This window comes from Cephus cinctus, unplaced genomic scaffold (genome assembly GCF_000341935.2).
Source record: "Cephus cinctus unplaced genomic scaffold, Ccin1 Ccin1_scaffold0191, whole genome shotgun sequence".
NCBI classification, from domain to species: Eukaryota; Metazoa; Arthropoda; class Insecta; order Hymenoptera; family Cephidae; genus Cephus; species Cephus cinctus.
In genome coordinates this window covers 584114-602428 of record NW_014332912.1, presented here as the reverse complement: position 1 = coordinate 602428, position 18315 = coordinate 584114, and the positions used below count along the sequence as shown (strand labels likewise).

Here is an 18315-nt window from a genome sequence, read left to right as displayed (position 1 = left end):
AAAATAATAGGACAGTCTACGCATGCTCATACAACCGGAAGCTCCATTTCCTCCAACAGTATGGCCAACAGAAAAATTATTATGATTTGATCCCTCTTCTACCAATCCAAATCGGATGAACAAGAAATAAAGCCACTATTCAAATATGGATGAAGCCTCTTAGATGATGAATTTTCGTAATTAACAATGCGTAATGGTACGTTGAAGAATTATTTTCTACCTAATAATACAATCATTTCTCATCCAACAGTATCACTTGATATCCGGCCGATATAAACAATAGAATACTTAAAAATTTTGAACTAGTTTAATAAATGGCAAATGTACCTTTAATTCCCCTTTGAATGGATTCCTTCACAGTCATAAATTTTCATAAATTATCATAAGACGTCATTGCTATCCCCAGAAAACATCATAATTTACACTTCTAAGAGATGAGCTTTAAGTAGAATTAACCAATCACCTTTAACCCTGTAAAGGGGTAAACCACTATGACTGATTAAGTCTCCTGAATTTTCGAGAGCTATGCTGAAGAATAGTGAGCCGAAAAGTTTGGTGCAAATATTCCACACCTTTTTGAAAGGTGATTACTAACTATTATTATAGTCAAAATAAACAAGCATACCTGATCCACTAGCAAACAGTAGCCCGAGAAAGGTTTCTAGTTCCGTGAATGTTCAAAACCAATTATTACACTTGACCATGTTTGATCACTTGATTCAATAAAATTAATCTTACACGAATTTTAAACAAAAATATCCTTTTTACTTACTATAAGTAAAACACCAATACATTATAAAAGCATTTGACACGAAACATGTTCCCTGATGTCACATTATCAATACTTTCTTTCCATCCTGAACTTGTATCTCTTAACTCAATTTAAAAAAGGCATACTTTTTCGCTGCGTTCACTCTTGCTATCACTGTGCAATCTGATATTCTATGAAACAGTAGAGTAATGAACGAACGAGACTTCAGATTCTAAAAATAACGTTATGACACAAATACGGGGGAGTCTCCAAATCACCAGTCCTGCAGGACTAAGACTCTTCGTCTGCTTCTAATAACCTCTAAACGAGCTACCGACCGACATATAATTATTTGTAGGAATAAGTTCTGAGTAGAAAATGAAGCGGATAAATGACACAAAGAGATAGTATCCTAATCTCAAGCTATCTACAGTCCCTAAACACTTTACAGTCGAAAATCCTTCGCTGAGTAACCACGAAGACACAAGTCTTTTCAGTTACGTCCAGTTTATAATAATCTAATAAAATCCAAAACTGTTTTAAATTTACCAATAGTTTCGTCAAATCGAATCGTTCAATATTTCTGAAACATGCAATTTATACTCTACTCAATATAAATACTACACGATGAAAGCAATGTCATTCGCTAATAATACCCGATAGCATTCTTCTGTCTCCGTCGGGCTCAGGTAGGTTATAAAGATAAAGTGAAATTCTCTGCCATAAACACTAAACACCATAATTCCAGAAACTCAATACCACCTTTCTTTTCCTTTTTCTAGGTAAATAAGACACCACATCTTCTGTCTGTACTTTTCTACAAACCATCCTGAGGTTCCCCCTAGCTGTGTACCCGTAATAAAAGGAGTTAGAAAATTTCCTGACGTCAGCAGTCCCAAGTGAGTAAGTCACAACAAAAGCTTTTTAATCCTCAGTTCAGTGTATTGTTAGATGATGTCCTAAACGAAAGTTTCACGGAGGTTTGTATGCTACTATGTCCAAAACAACAGGCAGTGAATAGATGCACAGAAAGGATGTTAAATAGACTTCATCCTTCTTCTAATATAAACACCTTGTACTATGTATTTTTCAGGACTTGGATTTCGTAAGTAAATTACACGTTAACTGGCGAGTAATGATATTTGAAATTATGTATATGGATGGTACAAAAATATCGGTCCTTCATACATACACAGGAGCTAGAATGCTGTAAACAAAACAGGTAATTCACAATACCGTTAAACGTCAACTATCTCCACGGATTTTGTCTCTGTTTTTTATGACACTTTTAACAACGGACAGTAAGCCTGACCATGGGTCTACAAAGGGAAGGACGTGGGTCTCCTTACGTCCCCTAACATATTGGTGCTGTATCCAGCAGCCCATGTCCTGATGGTCCATTTGTTGAATTCTCGAACGGCCAGGTCGTTTCCAATTAATGTAGAGGATGACTTAGGTATGTAAAATTAGCATAAGGGTTGTATACCCCATTGATGTTTCGTACAGTTGAGATACTAGCACCCTTAAATCCTCCGTTCATCCCCTCTTACAAGGATTGTTCTGCTGGTGGATGACTGTGGATGACTCCTGGATTTTTTTAATAGCACTGCAAGACAATTTTACGATTTGAATAAGGTAACTGAACATGATGTGGAATTTGACAGTAACATTGTGATAAAAAGGTTAGTTTGTGCATGAAGGTAGCGGTATGAAATTTGTCTGAGTAAGAAATAAGAGATTAGTCGAAGGTCACTTTGAGTAATTTGGTGCCGCTACTATTTGTGTTACAGTCCCACCCAAAAGTAAGAAATGTTAAAAACTCGTAAACACTGAGAGATAGTTTGTGTACCGTTATAGGAATTATAGATGTTGATAGAAGTAAATCCTAAAACGAAATTTGTCTATCTTCCATCAAATGTATTTGAGCTAATTACGAAGTTACATTTCATCTTTATTTATGCTTGGATTGTCATCTGTGTAACATAACCTTGCCGCGTGACCATGATGTCAGTGCACACTTGCAAGTTGAAATATGTCCAGTAAGTCATTTGAATCGATCCATCGGATCTCTTACACAATTGACATTTTTATTGTAATTTTTTATAAGTATTTTTAAATATTGTTAATTCTAGATAACGATTTTCAAAGATTTTCAGAATTCGCTGTATGCAGTATTAAGAAATATTTAAAAGATTGAATAAAGTTTCAACTGGAACAATGATTTATATTGGCATGGAAGTAATTACCTATAACCGTGAAATGAAATACAAAAAGGAAATAATAACAATTCTAAAATAAATAGCAAATAAAAAGGGACAGAAGTACGTAAAGAAGCCATAAAGAGAAATATAATAATGGCACAATGCACAAAAATATAAATTGTCCGATGGCAGGGGATGGTAGCATATCTACAGGTAGGCAGTGAGTTTTGCATCCTGATTTTGTGGGACGGTCTATAATATAGTAGGAGGGTTGTTACTTTCAAAAATAGCATAGCCGTGAGCCAATTGGTTCAAAGACTGGGAATTTCCGTGCTACGAAACGAATAGGCGGAAAATTTAGCAGACGATGTCGACAGGTTATGAAAACTTGCTGGAACCACCAGTGTCAGTTCTCTGCAGTGAGTCATTCGCTCGTGTCGTCTTTTAACATTCAATCGATTGTCGACAAGATCGGTGCGTCGTGCGTATACCGTGTAAGGTGCTACTTGTGATTGGAAAAAAGATTGTCGTGATTACTCTATTCCAAGACCGAATCCAGTTGAAGTCGGTTGCCATTGAACTCTCTCTGTTATATTCACGGACGTAAAAGTCGCACAACGACGCACGATTCACATAAATTGTGAATCCCCAGAGCATCGTCGATGAATAAAAAAGTCGAGGAAGACTCGTGGCTGCACAGTGGAATCGCGTACTTGGTGCGATAGCTACAACGCGTGCTTTGACTCTGCCGTGGCCGGTTTACCCTGTCAAAGAGTGTGGTGTTACGTCGTTTGTTTTGGATTTTAAGTCGAACGTCGACAAGCTACTTTCATGACTTGAGAAATACTACGACATGGATTACTCTTTGAAAGGTACGTTCGATTCTTCATTTATTTCAGCGATCTTAGGCTTACTCAAACAATTAAATTCAAAGTTGACGAGACTTTCATCATATAATTTCAGTAACAGACGTGATTAGAAAATATCTAACTCCTTACGAGCATATGTTTACCTTGAGTCCTGCAAATGCTACGCGATCCAGGCACATTCGCACGCTTCCATATATATCTATATAACCAGAATCAGGCACCAGTAGGTATACGTGACTATTAGATTCAAGGGTGGTTAGGGGTTATGGCAGGGTAAGCCAAGGTTACCAAGGCAACAGTTCTCGGCTCATGAAAACCAACCGCCATCTTTGCTTCTTTCCTGCGGCGCGTGGGAGTATCGCTCCTCGCAGAAGAGCAAGAGACACTAAGTGACGAGGGTGGCCGCGAGAGGGAACGAGCTAGGAGAAACACGAGAGTAGGCACGAGCGCGATTGGTGGTGGGGTTATGTCAGCCTGAATGGTGGGGATAGATGCAGGGCAGAAAAGAAGATAAAAGCTCCGAGATGAGGTCCCACCAATGCATTCGTTCAGTGCCGCCTTCAAATTGTTCCCACCAATCAGAATAGTGTCTCAAGATTTCTTGTAAAGAATATGATAAATGTTATAATGAAAAAGAATATAAACGAAGAGGACAAGCAAAGGGATTGGATGGTACTAGGAAATTGGTTGTTTAATTTTTATCTAAGTACCAGGGAGAATTGAGAAAAGTCTATTGTTATATTAATAAATTCACAATCGTAATGAGTAAGTAATATCACATTCCATCTTTGGCGTGAGAATAAAATTTCTAACTATTAATAGGTGGACAAAATTGTGAAGAATTTTTAGCAGGAATAAGAGTTAATGAGAAAACTCATTCTGACGTATGAAACACGACTCCCTTATCATACGAAATTAGTCATTGATTTGGTTTGTATTTTAAACTCTAGCTCAACCAACCATGTCTGATAAGACTATAGTAAAACCATTCAACGCGTTTTCAAATCCTAAGATCTGTATACTGTCGTGAAACAGATGAGAAAACGTCAGTCGCAATTGTTGTCGTTGAGGGATTAAGACATATTCTTTTATGATTACAGTGATCACCAAGAATGAATCGTGTCAGCAACAAAACAAGGAAGCGTATTTCATGTCATCATCATTGGTGAGTATACATTTATCATGGCAGCAGATGTGTTAGAGATAAAAGATTGTTTAGAATCATGAATACAATTGTTAAAATGATAATCTTCTATTTGACTATCTTTTAAAGTCTTTTTTCTATGGCTTTTAAGGTCGATCATCCTGAAGAAAGTCATCGCTGCCCTTCGTGTCCTGCCGCGCTCTCAAGCTTGAAGCTGCTCACATATCATCTTCGTAGTCATCATTCTCCACGCGGTACGCATTCTAGCGGCGAAGAGGATTATACTTGCGGCGTCTGTCATAAAGTGCTCAGTTCTGCAAGTTCACTGGATCGACACCTACTCGTTCATTCGGGTGAAAGGCCCTTTAAGTGTCAACACTGTGAGATGGCCTTTACTACCAATGGAAATATGAATAGACACCTAAGGACGGCACATGGGGTACAATCACTTCGTAGTTCTATAGATTCAGAGACGAGCAATGTATTAGAAAAGTCTACGAAAAGACGTCGTGTTGAACAGAACAATAATAATGAAGTTGTCGAACGTAATTCTTCGGAGCCAGTCAAGGAATATGAATGTCCCAGCTCGACTGTAATCATACGGAATTCATTAGGCTCTACGGATCAGCTTGAGACGCAATACAATCATGAAACTACTCGCACTGGTTTTGAATCTAATAATAACGAGAATATAGCTATTCGTAAGTGTCAGATATGCCACAGACAAGATTTTGCTAGCATGGCTCTTCTTGAAGCTCATCTTCAACACAATCATCCTGAAGTGCAACCCAAGTGCGAAATCTGTGACATCGTATTCAAGGATCATCGCGTGTCGCATCATCATTGGTTTTTAAGACATTTTCTTAAGAAAACAGTTACCAGCATTGTTAGAAATTTTCGAAATTCTTTGTCGCCACCAAACGATCTGTCCTTTTTCATCTCTTCAATAATTGATTTCTCCAGCAATACCGACTTATTTAGCGAAGAATCTCTTCCCATGGCATCTTCTGAGACAAATCCAATCTTTCAATGTTCCAAGTGTTCATGCAAGTTTCCTTGTGTAACTACACTACAAGCTGCCCAAGAAGCACATGAGCCTAACTGTGAAATATCAAATTCTGAAAATAGGAGCCAAAGTGAAAATCAATCTCAGAAAGCCGAGTTCCTTGATAATCTTAATCTTCAAAAAGGAGCTGATCATTTAAATGGCAAGACAACTAAAGATCCGTATGACTTCCAAAACTCCAGCATAGCAACGTCTGACCTAATTCCGCAAGACATCCTGAGGTCGAGTACCGAAACTCCAGATAACTTTATGAAGATTGATTCGAACGTTAGAACCTCTAGTTCATCCGGCGCATCCAGTTCGTCTTCTTCAGTATATCAGGAAGAAGTTCAAGACCCTTTTGCAGCTGATTTCAGAATAATGAAGTTCAAAGGAGAATTCCCATGTAGACTGTGCACCGAAACATTTTCAAATCTTCGAGCTCTCAAGTCTCACAACAGCGTGCACATGAACGTCGATCCAGGCGTTTCCTATTTTTGCAACATATGTCCGTACACGAATACTGAAAAAGTTGGTCTCATTAAACATTTAAGATCTCATAAGGGTGCCAGACCTTTTGAATGCTCTGTATGTAATTACGCCTTTACCACCAAGGCGAATTGCGAGCGACACATACGCAGTATCCATCCGAGCCTCACTCGTGAGGAAATGAAGAACGCTCTGATTTATCATCCCAACGAAGACCTCGCAATCGACCCCACTGAGTGTGAATCTGCTGTACCATTTGTCAAGAAAGACGCCCGAAAAACTTTAGTCTACACCAACATACACGATGAACCCATACTCCAGTATTATCACCATTCAACATTACCTGCAGTACCCAGTGAGTTGAATGCTGAAATCCAAGGAATCAAGAATCTTAAGCTTCTGCAACCAGAAGTTCTTTCATTAGTTGCCGTAAACAACTATGAAAAACCGGAAATCTTCTCAAGAAGAACGAATCTTGAATTCGTGAAACGGAGAAGATGGTCTGAGGAGCCAAAACAGTCTCAGGAAGTAGCAAGAGGTCCCACCTACTTCAGAGACAACCGAAACTTCATTTCATCGTGTTCAAGTGTATCCCTAGTCAGTGAAATCAAATCTGAACAGCATAAAAGGACCGAGGATGGCCCTATCAACTTGAAGATTACTCCTGGACATTCAGTAAATGTCCATGATTCTGAGGTCAACGACGTTCCTCTTGATCTCACCAAGAAATCCATGAGCAACGACATCAAGCAGCTTGGCCTATCTACACTCTCCGTTAGTAATTCTGTGGACATTCCCAGTGCCAATTTTCCATTGAATGGAGATCTTATCAATACCACACACGCAAGATATCCACAAAATTTCTTAGGAAGCCTTCAGCCGAGTGCTTGTTCGATGTATAGTGGTTTTGATACCATCTCATTGAAGTATGGTCGAATTTTACCTGATTACCAAAATCCACATTTAATGCGTATAAATTCTGCCGCGAGGAATAGAGTTCAGACGGAATTTGTACCAAATTTGAAAAAAATTAATGGTAATGGGCGTAGCGAACCATCTGAAATTACATCAAACATATTTCAAGTTCAAGATTTATTAGCTGGACCAAATGCTAATCGAAATAATGACTCCAACCCGATTTTTTCACCATCGTCTAATAACTTCGTGGAACCGGAAGAAGATCGAGAAAATTCCATTACGCCGAAATCATTAAAAAAGGCTGCCAAGAATCGAGTTCTCACACAGAAACGCAAACAAGCTAGGTACCGAATCGAGAAACCTTTTGAGTGTGAGTATTGTTCAGTGAGATTCACCCTTAAAAACAATATGGACAGGCACATTAAGCATCAGCATCCTGAATACAGGAATAAAGGATCACGAAAAAGTCATTCCACAAGAGGTCCGTCTAAGACACGACATCACGATGATATAAAATCCGAGACTAACTTGTGCCTTAGCATTTAATGTAATATTAAAATTCAATGATGTATACTGGGTGATCTGAGAATAACAACAGTGGTCATCCTGATTTGACGACACCTGCGGATAGATACGAACTATATACGTATAAACAATTGACTATACAATACGTAGGAACAGAAATTTGTGTTCATTAAAGTGCGAGTGTTGTGCATGTGACATGTAAACGTGTAAAGTATGTAAATAAACGTTTACTGCAAATATTAAGAATGTATTTATAGTAATAAATAAAACTGTATAAAATACGAAATATCAGTCGTGGATAAAATTTGTGGCAATGCGCTAGCAAAGACATGATTTTGGCTAACATATTGACAATTGAATTTGTATGTCTATTGTTAAGAATAAGGTAGGGTATGATTTAAAACTCAATGGATTTTTTTTACGACTCCTTGATATTACATATATCTTTGATATCAAGAAGACTTTGCTGACAATTTCTTATTTTCCATTTTTCAATAAAAGTTTACGACACTAATGTTAAGAAAACTCATTTACTGTTCAATTAGGTATTATCAAATTTAACGTATAAGTTATAAAGGTGTCAGTGACAAAAAGACTTTAAAGCCTAGTTATATAGAAATTAATGAAACTGTTAGCAGCACAATAATTTTATTGAATTATTTTTCGATTATCACGATTCATTCATTATTATTATTAGCTAGATTAGTTTCATTTTCAGAGATTTTTTAAGTTACTGGCATTGAAATTTTTCTATATTATGAATCTGATTTTGTGGCCCGACCGTATATTATAAGAAACAATATTAAAGTGTCAGAATGTCGGAAGCTCTCGTATCAAGAAGATGTTCCATTGCGTTTACATCCTTGCACCAGCCTTCTAATCTCTGTACCATTCTGGCGATTTGACTGCGATCCAGTACTCGTGGTTGCACCCACGTCATGTTGACAGTGCCAGCAACTTGATCGATTGCTCCACGAACGAGTCCTTGTGCCAGTGCTTTCATCACAAGCAGTTCAACTTCACCAATTGGCAAACGTGTTTCTTGTGAAATTTCCGCAAAGGTCAATTGGCTGTATAGAAATAAGCAATATATTATTGAGGATTCAAAGTAAATATAAAAAAGATAATCATGAATACATATCAAGTTGATTGAAAACTTATAAATTATTTACCGATGGTTGGCTTGTCGCTTGAAAGTCATTTCCATGAGGCACAGTAGGGATATTTTTTGCCTTAACTTTAATTCTTGAGCGACCAAGTCGGCGACCTTACTCCATTGTGGTTTTAATTTCTCAAATGCTGCTATATTACCAGAATTAAATGCCTGAAGCAGATCCACCAACCAGCCATTAGCTGTGCCCTTCAATGATTCTAGCACTGGATGAGCTAATAGCTCTCCGAGATTGTAGATACCTTCACCAAGAAGAGCTGCTAGTCCCAGGAAAAATGCATGCTGTTCTTGTTCCGATCTACTTAGGGTATTCAGCTGAATACATCCGAGATACCTACAACACAAAATAGCAATATTATTTATATAACATACAAAATGGTATTAATGATAAAAGTTGTACTAAATGCTACGAACCTTAGAGCAGTACGGTAATATTCGGCATGTTTGCCTTGTAGTCTATAAAGACGACTGGCCAGAAGATAAAATCTACCATGTACTGTGGTAATGCCATCCGCATTGTCAAGCATCACCTCAACATCTTCGATGATCTTCTTGGCTCTGTCTTGATCATTGAGTTTATCGAGCAAAATTTGCCCTGCAAACACTTTGCACAGAGCCACTGCTTCATTATTGTTTTTCACCTTAGATTCAGTTTTTTCCAGGAATTTAACTGCTTCTTCATTATCTTGAAATTGCTGTATAACGTGTGCCAGTATTTCAACTAACGACAGTGGGTTTATCCTGCATATCACAACAGCATGACAAGAATAATATAAAAATGGCGCGAAGAACAACACATGCTCCAAAGTACGAAAATATATGCTTATAATACTTGATTGTTAAATAAAACAAAAATTGTATACTCACTTATTTTCGAAAGTCGACAAAAAATTGTTATACAGTTGAACAAGATTATCTCCTTTTTGCAAAGTAGGATGCTTCACAAAAGTTTCTAATTTAAGTGTCAGCTGATGCCAAAGCCTGCAAGTCACCGGGATCAAAGAAACGTGGACCTCGTTCTTTACACTTTTGGTATTAGTATAAAATTAAGAAATTTTATCTTACTTTTTGTTATATAGTTCCTCCAACTGAGCCCAGTCCGCAGCCAGTTCTGCGTCTACCACATTTTGCATTTGGCTCAAATATGAGCTAACATCCTTAGGAACACTGGAGGTTGTCATATTACAACAATGATCAGGAATATGTCAAAGCAAGAACAATATGAGAGTTGCCCATGAGTTGCCTATACTAGCGCAAGCGCAATCTTCCAATAAGCAGACAGTAATACGCCAGTAAACGTTGGATAAAAAGTGCTAGAAAAAGATACTACTCAGTTTATAACAGCGCAAGCGCGCGTTCGACATTTACTAAAGCATGGGGTGTAAGCAGTGTAAGTAAACAATTGTTTTCTATTGCGACAAGTTTGTATTGAGACAAATAAAGTATGTGGGTGTACAAATTTCTCACTCTTAATTCTTATTCTTAATCATATCTCGTATGTGTTAGATTAGGTTATTAACTGAAAAAGTCGTTTGGAGGATGCGAACTATTTTATGTTAAATAACCTACAGTGAGTTCTACATATCTTACTATAAATAATAAAAATGAATGAGACAAGTATAAAGCGCCCTAAGCCTGGGGAAGGTGAAGAAGAATTATTTCATATGCAAGAAGACTTTCTAAAGTCGAAAGAACAACCATCAGCAAAAGTTATTAAATTACATACTCAGAATACAAACGAGAAAAATCTTGCTGCACAAGACAATAAATCCAGACAAAGATTATCAAAATATGAACGTAGGAAACGTAGGGGTCAAGAAAACAAACTTTCAACATCTCACACTGGTGGAGATATGTTGCATCCTACCGTTTCAAAAGTAGTTACACATGGAGATGTTATAGAGAGATCTTTTGATCCTGTTAAAAATATTTCTGCAAAACCCTCCAGCATATTGCTTGGAAATATTATAGAAAAAATATATATAGGAGAGAAATTTGAGTTTAATCCCATAAGTGGATTGTCGTCAGATACTATGGAGATGGGTTTTCCAAAAACTTTTGCATTGGAAAACAAGGTATTTAAAAAATAGTTTATTGATACTGATTTAAGTAAAATTTATATTGTAGTAATATATTAAAATAACGATATCTTATATTCTTAGGTAACTGATGGATCAAAAAGTTTGTTCTTACAAAAATTCTTACAAAAGAATACTATGGTAAATAAATCAAATGAAACTAATAGTAATTCTTTGTCGAATGAGAATGGCAGTATTTTGATTGATGGTCCTTGGGCATCTGAAATTCACAAAGCCAATGTTGAAAAATTACGTGAAATGAGCAAAGAAGAAATTTTAAAAGAAAAGCAAAGATTAGAGGCCACTTTAAGTCCTGATATACTAGCATTTCTTAAAACAAGAAAAAAAACAAAGGAGCAGTTAAAATCTAAAAATAATTTCTCAGCAACTGAAGCCCCAATTGGGTTAGATATCCTTACGTCTACCAAGATCAATGAAAAGGACAATAATGTTCAAAGTAGTACTGAACTGCATTGTACAACAAATGACAATACTTCTGATACTGATGTAGTAATGAAGTCTGAAACTGAATCAACTAAATTAGGCAAGCCATTATTGGAAATACTTGATCAGGCTAAACAAAAGGGTTGGGTACATATGGATCTCTTAGAAACAGAAAAATTCAAGTGGATGGAAGAAATACCTGTAGGGGAGAATGACAGTTCATCATCAGAGGAATATTATAATGCACGCTTTGACTTTAATGGTAAACAGACAAAACAATTATTTAATAAATAATATTGAACCAGACCTGCGTGACATTTCTCACGATTTCTCGATATTTTAGGTGTTTTACTTCCATACAAAGATGAAAATTTAACAGTAAACCAAGGACTCCATCATCATGGAGAAGAACCTGATCGTCCTGGCTATACTCTTCAAGAGTTATTGCAGCTCAGCCGATCTGCTACACAACAACAACGTTGTACTGCATTAAGTACATTAGGAAACATTATGGAAAAAAGTCGTCGAGGCTGGTACGACAAGGTCTTGTACCCAGCGCCTTTGAGTGCTTTGAGTCAGAAGAATATTCTGCTTCTATTAAGATTTTCACTCGACGATACATCAGTTGCTGTAGTTACAGCAACATTGCAAGCACTCAGAGCATTCTTATTTAGTGAGGCAGATGAAGTATGTTTGGACAGACTTCTAGGATGGGGAATTTACTCAGAGCCCACACTCACGCCTTCCTCAGAAGATGTCAATGATACGAGTAATTTAAAGGATCATGAACTAGCACAACTGGACACAGTTGCTGCAGCTTTAAGATCCGACATAGTTTTGCGAATTCGGTAAATGTCAATATTTTTATCATCATTTTAATTACATACAATGAGCTAGAATCAATAAAAAATGTCCTATCTCAATACTAATTTTATCCATATTTATGTTTCTAGGTATATTCTGAGTCAAATGCAACCACCACCAGTTGGCGTAACAAGTGCATTAGAAATATTAATTCGACTTGCGAGACATTCACGAAAAAGTGCACTTGATATTGCGACCACTCCATACTTGTTAGATATTATCACTAAATATTTTATACCGTTGACTATCGATAAGATGGGTAAGCATTACAGAGTACCAAATACTTATTGTTGTATCTTACATTACAAAGACTTACAATACATTTCTGGTTCCCTTACATATAATTGAAGCAATCAAAAATGTGATCACCAATGCATATGGAGTTCCAGTCGTTGCAGCAATAAAATTATGTCGTGTTTTGATCTGTTATGGCAGAAAACCAGTAGCCGACAGGCTAGAAAACTTGAACATCATTCATTCTATCCTCTCTTACGTAAATAATGATTCTGGGTATGTGTTTTGTGTATTATTACAAATCTGAAGATTTCATACTAATCGATTAACAATTCCCCTTTCAAGGAAATATGGAATTCATCTGTGCATCGAGAGCTTGCGACTTTGGAAATTTTTATTAATATATGGTGCTGCTTCTGAAAGTATCTCTGGAGCCCAATTAATATTAGTATCTCAATTGCGCCTATTACTAAGTAATCACGACCTTGGCCAATCTTCAGAATTAGCATGTGAACATGCAGCAGCACTTGTAGCTGTTACTGGTTATGAACCATCTCTAAGATCAAATATCGTAACATTGTTATCAAAATGGAGTACGCAATTAGCATCAATTTCGTCGCCTACAGTGAGTTGATTAGAGTAGAAAAAAAACCTTTTGTAACCTTCAGTATAATAAAAGTTTTTATTTTACAGTGGACTATGACGAAGTTAGTGTCAAAAACATTAATAGCTGTTGGCGAGACATCTGCGATGAATTCATCATGGATTTCCAATATCAAAATATATTACAACATATGGTAAGTCATTATTCATCTTTAAGTTTTAATAATGCGACACATGTAATTCCTATTTTATATTTCAATATTTTGTCCATTCAGCTCGTCGTCGAATTTGCTGAGTGATTGTGTCAATAATATTGAACGAGATCCATCCTCGCTTCCTAGTCTTGGTGTATTAACACAAGATGGACAACTACAACCTATTGTATCACAAAATTCTTGTATACCATTCTTGGGAACGATGCTAAATGCTTTTTGTAAATCACTATGCAAAAAAGAGATTCTAGAAATTTTCAAACACAGTCAGTTCAATAGGTATATCCGCAAACTCGAAGAAAAAGAATGGTGTTTAGAGAGATCTTGGTACACTCGTGTAGAATTTTTACTGGTATCAGCGATAGTACGATGTGGTAATTTATTACGTGAAGATTTGAATACTGAAACTAGGCATATTCTTTGGAAAATATCTTTGAAGCTGATATCAGCATTACCCGGTGACGCTCGTCATGATATTCGAGAAATGCTCACTACAGCTTTATCAAGTGAAAAACTCAAAATTGAAGTTTTATTAAACGATTTGAACAATCTTCATTTAGATAGCGATGGTAGTCGCGTGGAATTGGAATTACCTAATAATTTGGCTGTACTATACGAAGCGTATAACACTGGTAATGGTAATTGGGATCAAGCAGCTATGCCTAGGGACTGGTTATATTTACCACTAGTTAATTTGTATACAAAAAGCACACATGGTGTCGAATATAACCAAGGGGATGAAAAGGTAGTTGCTATCGTATTAAGCTTGGAATTGACTTTATCAGATTTAGTACAGAAACTGTCACCGAATTTGAGATTTAGCAGATTGTTACTTGTATACCTATGTGATACATTGTTCCTGAACAAAAACGTATCCGTTTTATTAATCAATGCGTTGACTAAATTTTTAAAATGCAACTATCGTAATTTGGACTTCACACTGGAAGTGCCGGGTCTCAGTTCTTTCATAGATTTGTTTACTGCCCTTTGTGAACATTTCGGTGCGTCTTCTTACGGTAATCATGGATTCGCCATGGCTTTGCTAGTACCGATTGCGCAGCGACACGATGTCCATTATAGAAAATTATTGTGGTCCGAACACGCAGGGGTTTTACGATATTTAAGCATTCCCATAGAGAAACTTGTTATTCCTCTAAGCGAATATTTATATCCGATAGAATCAGATGTCTCGATGATCGAAACTTACATTACTTTTCTTGTTAGAGGAATGATTAAAAAAGAATGGAGTCCTGTCGCATACGTCATTGCAATGCACCATACTGCTATGTATTTAAAAGGTACCAGTAAATTGGCTACCAGAATGAGAGAAAGCGTAGAAAAGATGAACAATATAAATTTGAGAAACGATTTGCTAAATTACGTTCCACCAGAAACATGAGCAATGTAACTGAAATCGTACCTAGTACTATTTCCTATTTTAAACACCACGGTATATTTACATGACATAATTGTATATGATGTGCGAAGGAAACTGCAAAAAATCTCGTTAGTTATCGATTTTATTTTCCGTTCATTTATAATATGCGGATTTAGTTAGCCATTATTATACCTATATAAGAGTGTAGATGTAAAACTTTTCAAATGAAATAGATAATAGGAACGATATAAATGTTCAATTATCAAGCGTAGAGGCATTATTTGGTCGTTTTTCTTTGGTATCCTGTAATGTACATAAGTATATGCATTTAATTGATTCTACAAGCTGGAGTGCTTAAGCTTTATAAAAAATCAGTGATATGCCTTAGTATAAATCCTAAAATCTTCTAGATCCATGTAAGTTGCATCATTGACGATTATATATTTATCAATATGCCCAATATTCTACGGAAATATATTTTTTGTATTTAAATGAAGATTCTGATGTGTAAATAATTTTTGTCTATAGCTAGAAGTAGTGTAATACTATGAAACAGTATACTTTTACTGATTCGATGCATTAATTTTTGTACTTTAACTCAAACAATTCCTTCTTACAATTTTAACAAAATCTATTTTCATATTGACACAGTCAAAATAACAATATACACCATTATAATCCTTTAAGTACTAATTTCCATGAAATGAAAGTAAAAAAAAAAGATAAAAATATAATTGAAGAAACGTTAACTATTTTCTAATTTTATTCTTTATATTAACTTTCGTATGTCATGTTTAATCTGAAAATTTATCTAATAATAAATGGACATTGATTCGTCACATAGATTGTCCAAGAATTTTTACTGCCAGCTTACGTCTCGTGATATGATCACTCAACTTGATTCGAAAGTATTTCAAAAGAATAAAACACCAAAATCATCTAGAAAAATGTATGTAAACGCATCCATTACAATCTAAAAATTATTACCCATTAAAATAATGGAGAAACCTGCAAAAATAAAAATATATCTGTCTACAAAACGAAATTGATACTGAAATTACAAAGTATCATGTAATGTAAACAATTTCTATGGGTAATATTAATGAAATTCACTTCGTTGTATATAACATCGTATTTAAAAACAATGCTTACGTATATACGTCATACTTCAAGGTAGTCCATTAATTAGTGTAAAAGAGCATCCCAATAGAAATTAAATTGTCCGACAAGCAGCTTCATTACGTAGAAAGGATTGCAATCCTCTGATTATCTTCAGTGCGTTCACAGAATACTTCTCTACCAGCTTTAAGTACAGCCGTTAAGTGTGAGCAATCGCGTAGCGAGGTTCTACCTTGAGAAATTTGCCATCATAACTAAGATTCTATGCCTAATTTTCTATAAGTTTCTCGATCTACCGTTACCAATCTTCCTTCTACACTGGAACAGTCCAGCTCTATGCAGTGTAATCGAGAGCCCCATTCACAGTGACTCTGGTCATCTGCACGGTAGTATTTGATCTGAAGGCAAGTGGCTAGGTAACCGGATCCCAGGACGCGCATTGCAATCTGCAACTCTTCTCGATGTCCACGTGCACTGGCTGGAATACCTTCTGTGCTGTGATAAGCACTGTAAGCACAAGCTGTACCGTCCCTGGCACGTTCAATCGCTTCTACTTGTTTTCCTCCAATAGTCAGTGATCTGCAATATCATAGAGTAAAAGATCAAGTTTTTTTTCTTAATAGAAAAACGATTGAAATTATGATAAATATTTTGCATAAAGTTTTGCTTTAACGATTGTGTACTAATTTTGTTGGAGAAATGGATCTATTATTTTTGTATCATTATCATCCAACCACGCTAAATGAATATGCATATTGGGTATGTCCATTCTTGAATAAATTTAATTTGCAATCCTGATGTTTATGTTTTATTTTAATTTATTTTAATTTATTTTGGTTTGGTCCAAAAACTTTCTTATAAATGTTTTTATTTATATTGGTCTGACGTTGTCGATTTCATGAGATACACAAGATAGCTTTTATAGTTCCTTTTCTATTATGACGAATAATCGATTATACATATAAGGATTCAAACGCAATCATAATATGCCATACATTGTATCAACACTTTATATTCATGAAGTCTAATTACTCTGAATTTGTCCGAAGGAAAATAGTTGATTGAAAATATTCGATTTGCTTCTCAGCAGTTATAATTAAGAATGTTTTTTCAAAATTTCATCCTAGATATTAATTGCTTCGCAAAAATTTTTTTTTTAATTACTATCAGTCTAAATAATATTTATTAGATGTAGAAAACTTATTAATATCGATCAACATCTTAATTATTCTATAAAAATTTTATTACGTCATAAAACTCTAAATTCGCTATTGAGAACATAAATATATGTTGAAAGCGCTATTAAAAATCTCATATAAAACATTTGTGTTTATCCTGTCATACACACTCGTGTTTGAAAATCCGATAAACACAGAAGAATGTTTCTTTCTGAATGTGTTGAATGTCAGATTAATGCCTTGGCACAAGCATCGCCAAGTCAGAAATAGAAGCCAAGAGTCAACACAGCGCTTTAATGTTGCGAACAATTTTCCCATTAAAATTCATATAAAGCTTCCGTAAAAAAAATTTTTTAATTTGCCTTATAATAAAATTATCACGTCACAAGACCTATCTACTAGTGTTTCTTCAATTTAAAAGTATATATATTTCCATACTTGATTGCGTATCGATCCAAGTAAATAAAAAATCTATCCCCATCGATTGATAACGAAATTGAAATTTTCCAAAGGTCATGACTTATTCTCTTGAACGTATTTCAATGTAGTACAGAGTTACTTTTATTTTTCTATCTATTGCAGCGTTTCTATCCTATTAATAATAAAACAAGTACTGTGTAATTCAGCGTGACTAGGCCAAACTCGAAAGAAATTAGCCTGGGAATGACGTATAATGTTGAACGGAGAATCGATATCGTAGTTTGTAGAAAATGCAGCAGAGTCCGATACACTAAGGAGCAATGACGACCCGAGCTCTCGGCGAGTCAGCATAATATTTTTTTTGTCTCCTAGTAGCTCAAGTGGCCTAGTCGTACTTCAATTATACCAGAGTGACTACGATACAACAACGAAAAAGCCCTTATTGTTAGAAATCCAGAAGTACAAAGGATCTTGACTTCTAAAGTTTCGAAGCAAAGCGCACAGGATGAAGAAGGCACCTTTTTTACAAAATGATAATATCCGTAACAACGAAATACTTTTTTTCTTTTCATTCCATTACGTCGATCTGTTCTATAATTGAGATAACATTACTTCGCAAATGTATAGGAATGAGACTAATGTAGCATGCTCACGAGACCAGTCTCTTTGGAG

At 35.8% G+C, this 18315-nt stretch overlaps 4 protein-coding genes across 29 annotated transcripts in view; 2 read left to right on the top strand and 2 right to left on the bottom strand.

Annotated features, from left to right (window-relative positions):
- The first annotated feature begins 129 nt into the window (after window positions 1-129).
- On the top strand, window positions 130-8185 carry LOC107264714 (ras-responsive element-binding protein 1-like). Of its 16 annotated transcripts, none has more exons than XM_025081972.1 (5): window positions 761-1654; window positions 1845-1973; window positions 2054-2207; window positions 4922-4986; window positions 5117-8185. In XM_025081972.1, exons 3-5 carry the CDS (start codon window positions 2144-2146, stop codon window positions 7961-7963), a joined length of 2976 nt encoding a protein of 991 aa, XP_024937740.1. In that variant the 5' UTR covers window positions 761-1654; window positions 1845-1973; window positions 2054-2143; the 3' UTR covers window positions 7964-8185. The 16 variants fall into 16 exon arrangements, with proteins under 16 accessions (XP_024937736.1, XP_024937740.1, XP_024937742.1 ...); XM_025081974.1 differs by adding exons at window positions 2900-3165; window positions 3605-3824 and having other exon boundaries at window positions 761-2790; XM_015733263.2 differs by adding exons at window positions 2900-3165; window positions 3330-3824 and having other exon boundaries at window positions 761-2790.
- Window positions 8186-8354: 169 nt separating this feature from the next.
- LOC107264721 (26S proteasome non-ATPase regulatory subunit 13) lies at window positions 8355-10426 on the bottom strand. The gene is made up of 5 exons (XM_015733281.2): window positions 10179-10426; window positions 9981-10094; window positions 9528-9854; window positions 9115-9447; window positions 8355-9012 (listed from the first exon to the last, which is right to left on the bottom strand). The coding sequence occupies exons 1-5, from the start codon at window positions 10292-10294 to the stop codon at window positions 8745-8747; spliced, it is 1158 nt and encodes a 385-aa protein (XP_015588767.1). The 5' UTR covers window positions 10295-10426; the 3' UTR covers window positions 8355-8744.
- Window positions 10371-15422, top strand: LOC107264713 (RNA polymerase II-associated protein 1). 2 transcript variants are annotated; one of them, XM_025081960.1, is made up of 9 exons: window positions 10371-10503; window positions 10625-11188; window positions 11276-11897; window positions 11979-12483; window positions 12589-12758; window positions 12850-13009; window positions 13079-13358; window positions 13427-13530; window positions 13612-15422. In XM_025081960.1, the coding sequence occupies exons 2-9, from the start codon at window positions 10718-10720 to the stop codon at window positions 14945-14947; spliced, it is 3648 nt and encodes a 1215-aa protein (XP_024937728.1). In that variant the 5' UTR covers window positions 10371-10503; window positions 10625-10717; the 3' UTR covers window positions 14948-15422. The 2 variants fall into 2 exon arrangements, with proteins under 2 accessions (XP_024937728.1, XP_015588745.1); XM_015733259.1 differs by having other exon boundaries at window positions 10434-11188.
- The window catches only part of LOC107264727 (CB1 cannabinoid receptor-interacting protein 1), a 4814-nt gene continuing 1549 nt past the window's right edge, over window positions 15051-18315 (bottom strand). Inside the window, exons 2-4 of one of the 10 annotated variants that reach the window (XR_001537017.2) lie at window positions 16342-16624; window positions 16079-16277; window positions 15051-15934 (exon numbers count right to left, since the gene is read on the bottom strand). Coding sequence is in view for 5 of the 10 variants with exons in the window: in XM_015733293.2 (XP_015588779.1) it covers window positions 16232-16273; window positions 16342-16624 (325 nt within the window). In the remaining 5 variants the exon portion in view is untranslated. Of the gene's footprint in view, window positions 16625-18315 lie in introns of all 10 variants that reach the window. The other 9 variants (XR_001537015.2, XR_001537018.2, XR_001537016.2 and 6 more) reach the window with 9 other exon arrangements.

Coding starts and splice junctions, on each gene's coding strand:
- LOC107264714 (XM_025081968.1), top strand. CDS start 2,144: ATGGTCCATTTGTTGAATTCTCGAACGGCCAGGTCGTTTCCAATTAAT. Junction 2,208..4,921: donor TAATGTAGAGGATGACTTAG/GTATGTAAAATT, acceptor TTATGATTACAG/TGATCACCAAGAATGAATCG. Junction 4,987..5,116: donor ATTTCATGTCATCATCATTG/GTGAGTATACAT, acceptor ATGGCTTTTAAG/GTCGATCATCCTGAAGAAAG.
- LOC107264721 (XM_015733281.2), bottom strand. CDS start 10,294: ATGACAACCTCCAGTGTTCCTAAGGATGTTAGCTCATATTTGAGCCAA. Junction 9,448..9,527: donor TATTACCGTACTGCTCTAAG/GTTCGTAGCATT, acceptor TTTGTGTTGTAG/GTATCTCGGATGTATTCAGC. Junction 9,013..9,114: donor AAGCGACAAGCCAACCATCG/GTAAATAATTTA, acceptor ATTTCTATACAG/CCAATTGACCTTTGCGGAAA.
- LOC107264713 (XM_025081960.1), top strand. CDS start 10,718: ATGAATGAGACAAGTATAAAGCGCCCTAAGCCTGGGGAAGGTGAAGAA. Junction 11,898..11,978: donor TGCACGCTTTGACTTTAATG/GTAAACAGACAA, acceptor TCGATATTTTAG/GTGTTTTACTTCCATACAAA. Junction 12,484..12,588: donor GACATAGTTTTGCGAATTCG/GTAAATGTCAAT, acceptor TTATGTTTCTAG/GTATATTCTGAGTCAAATGC.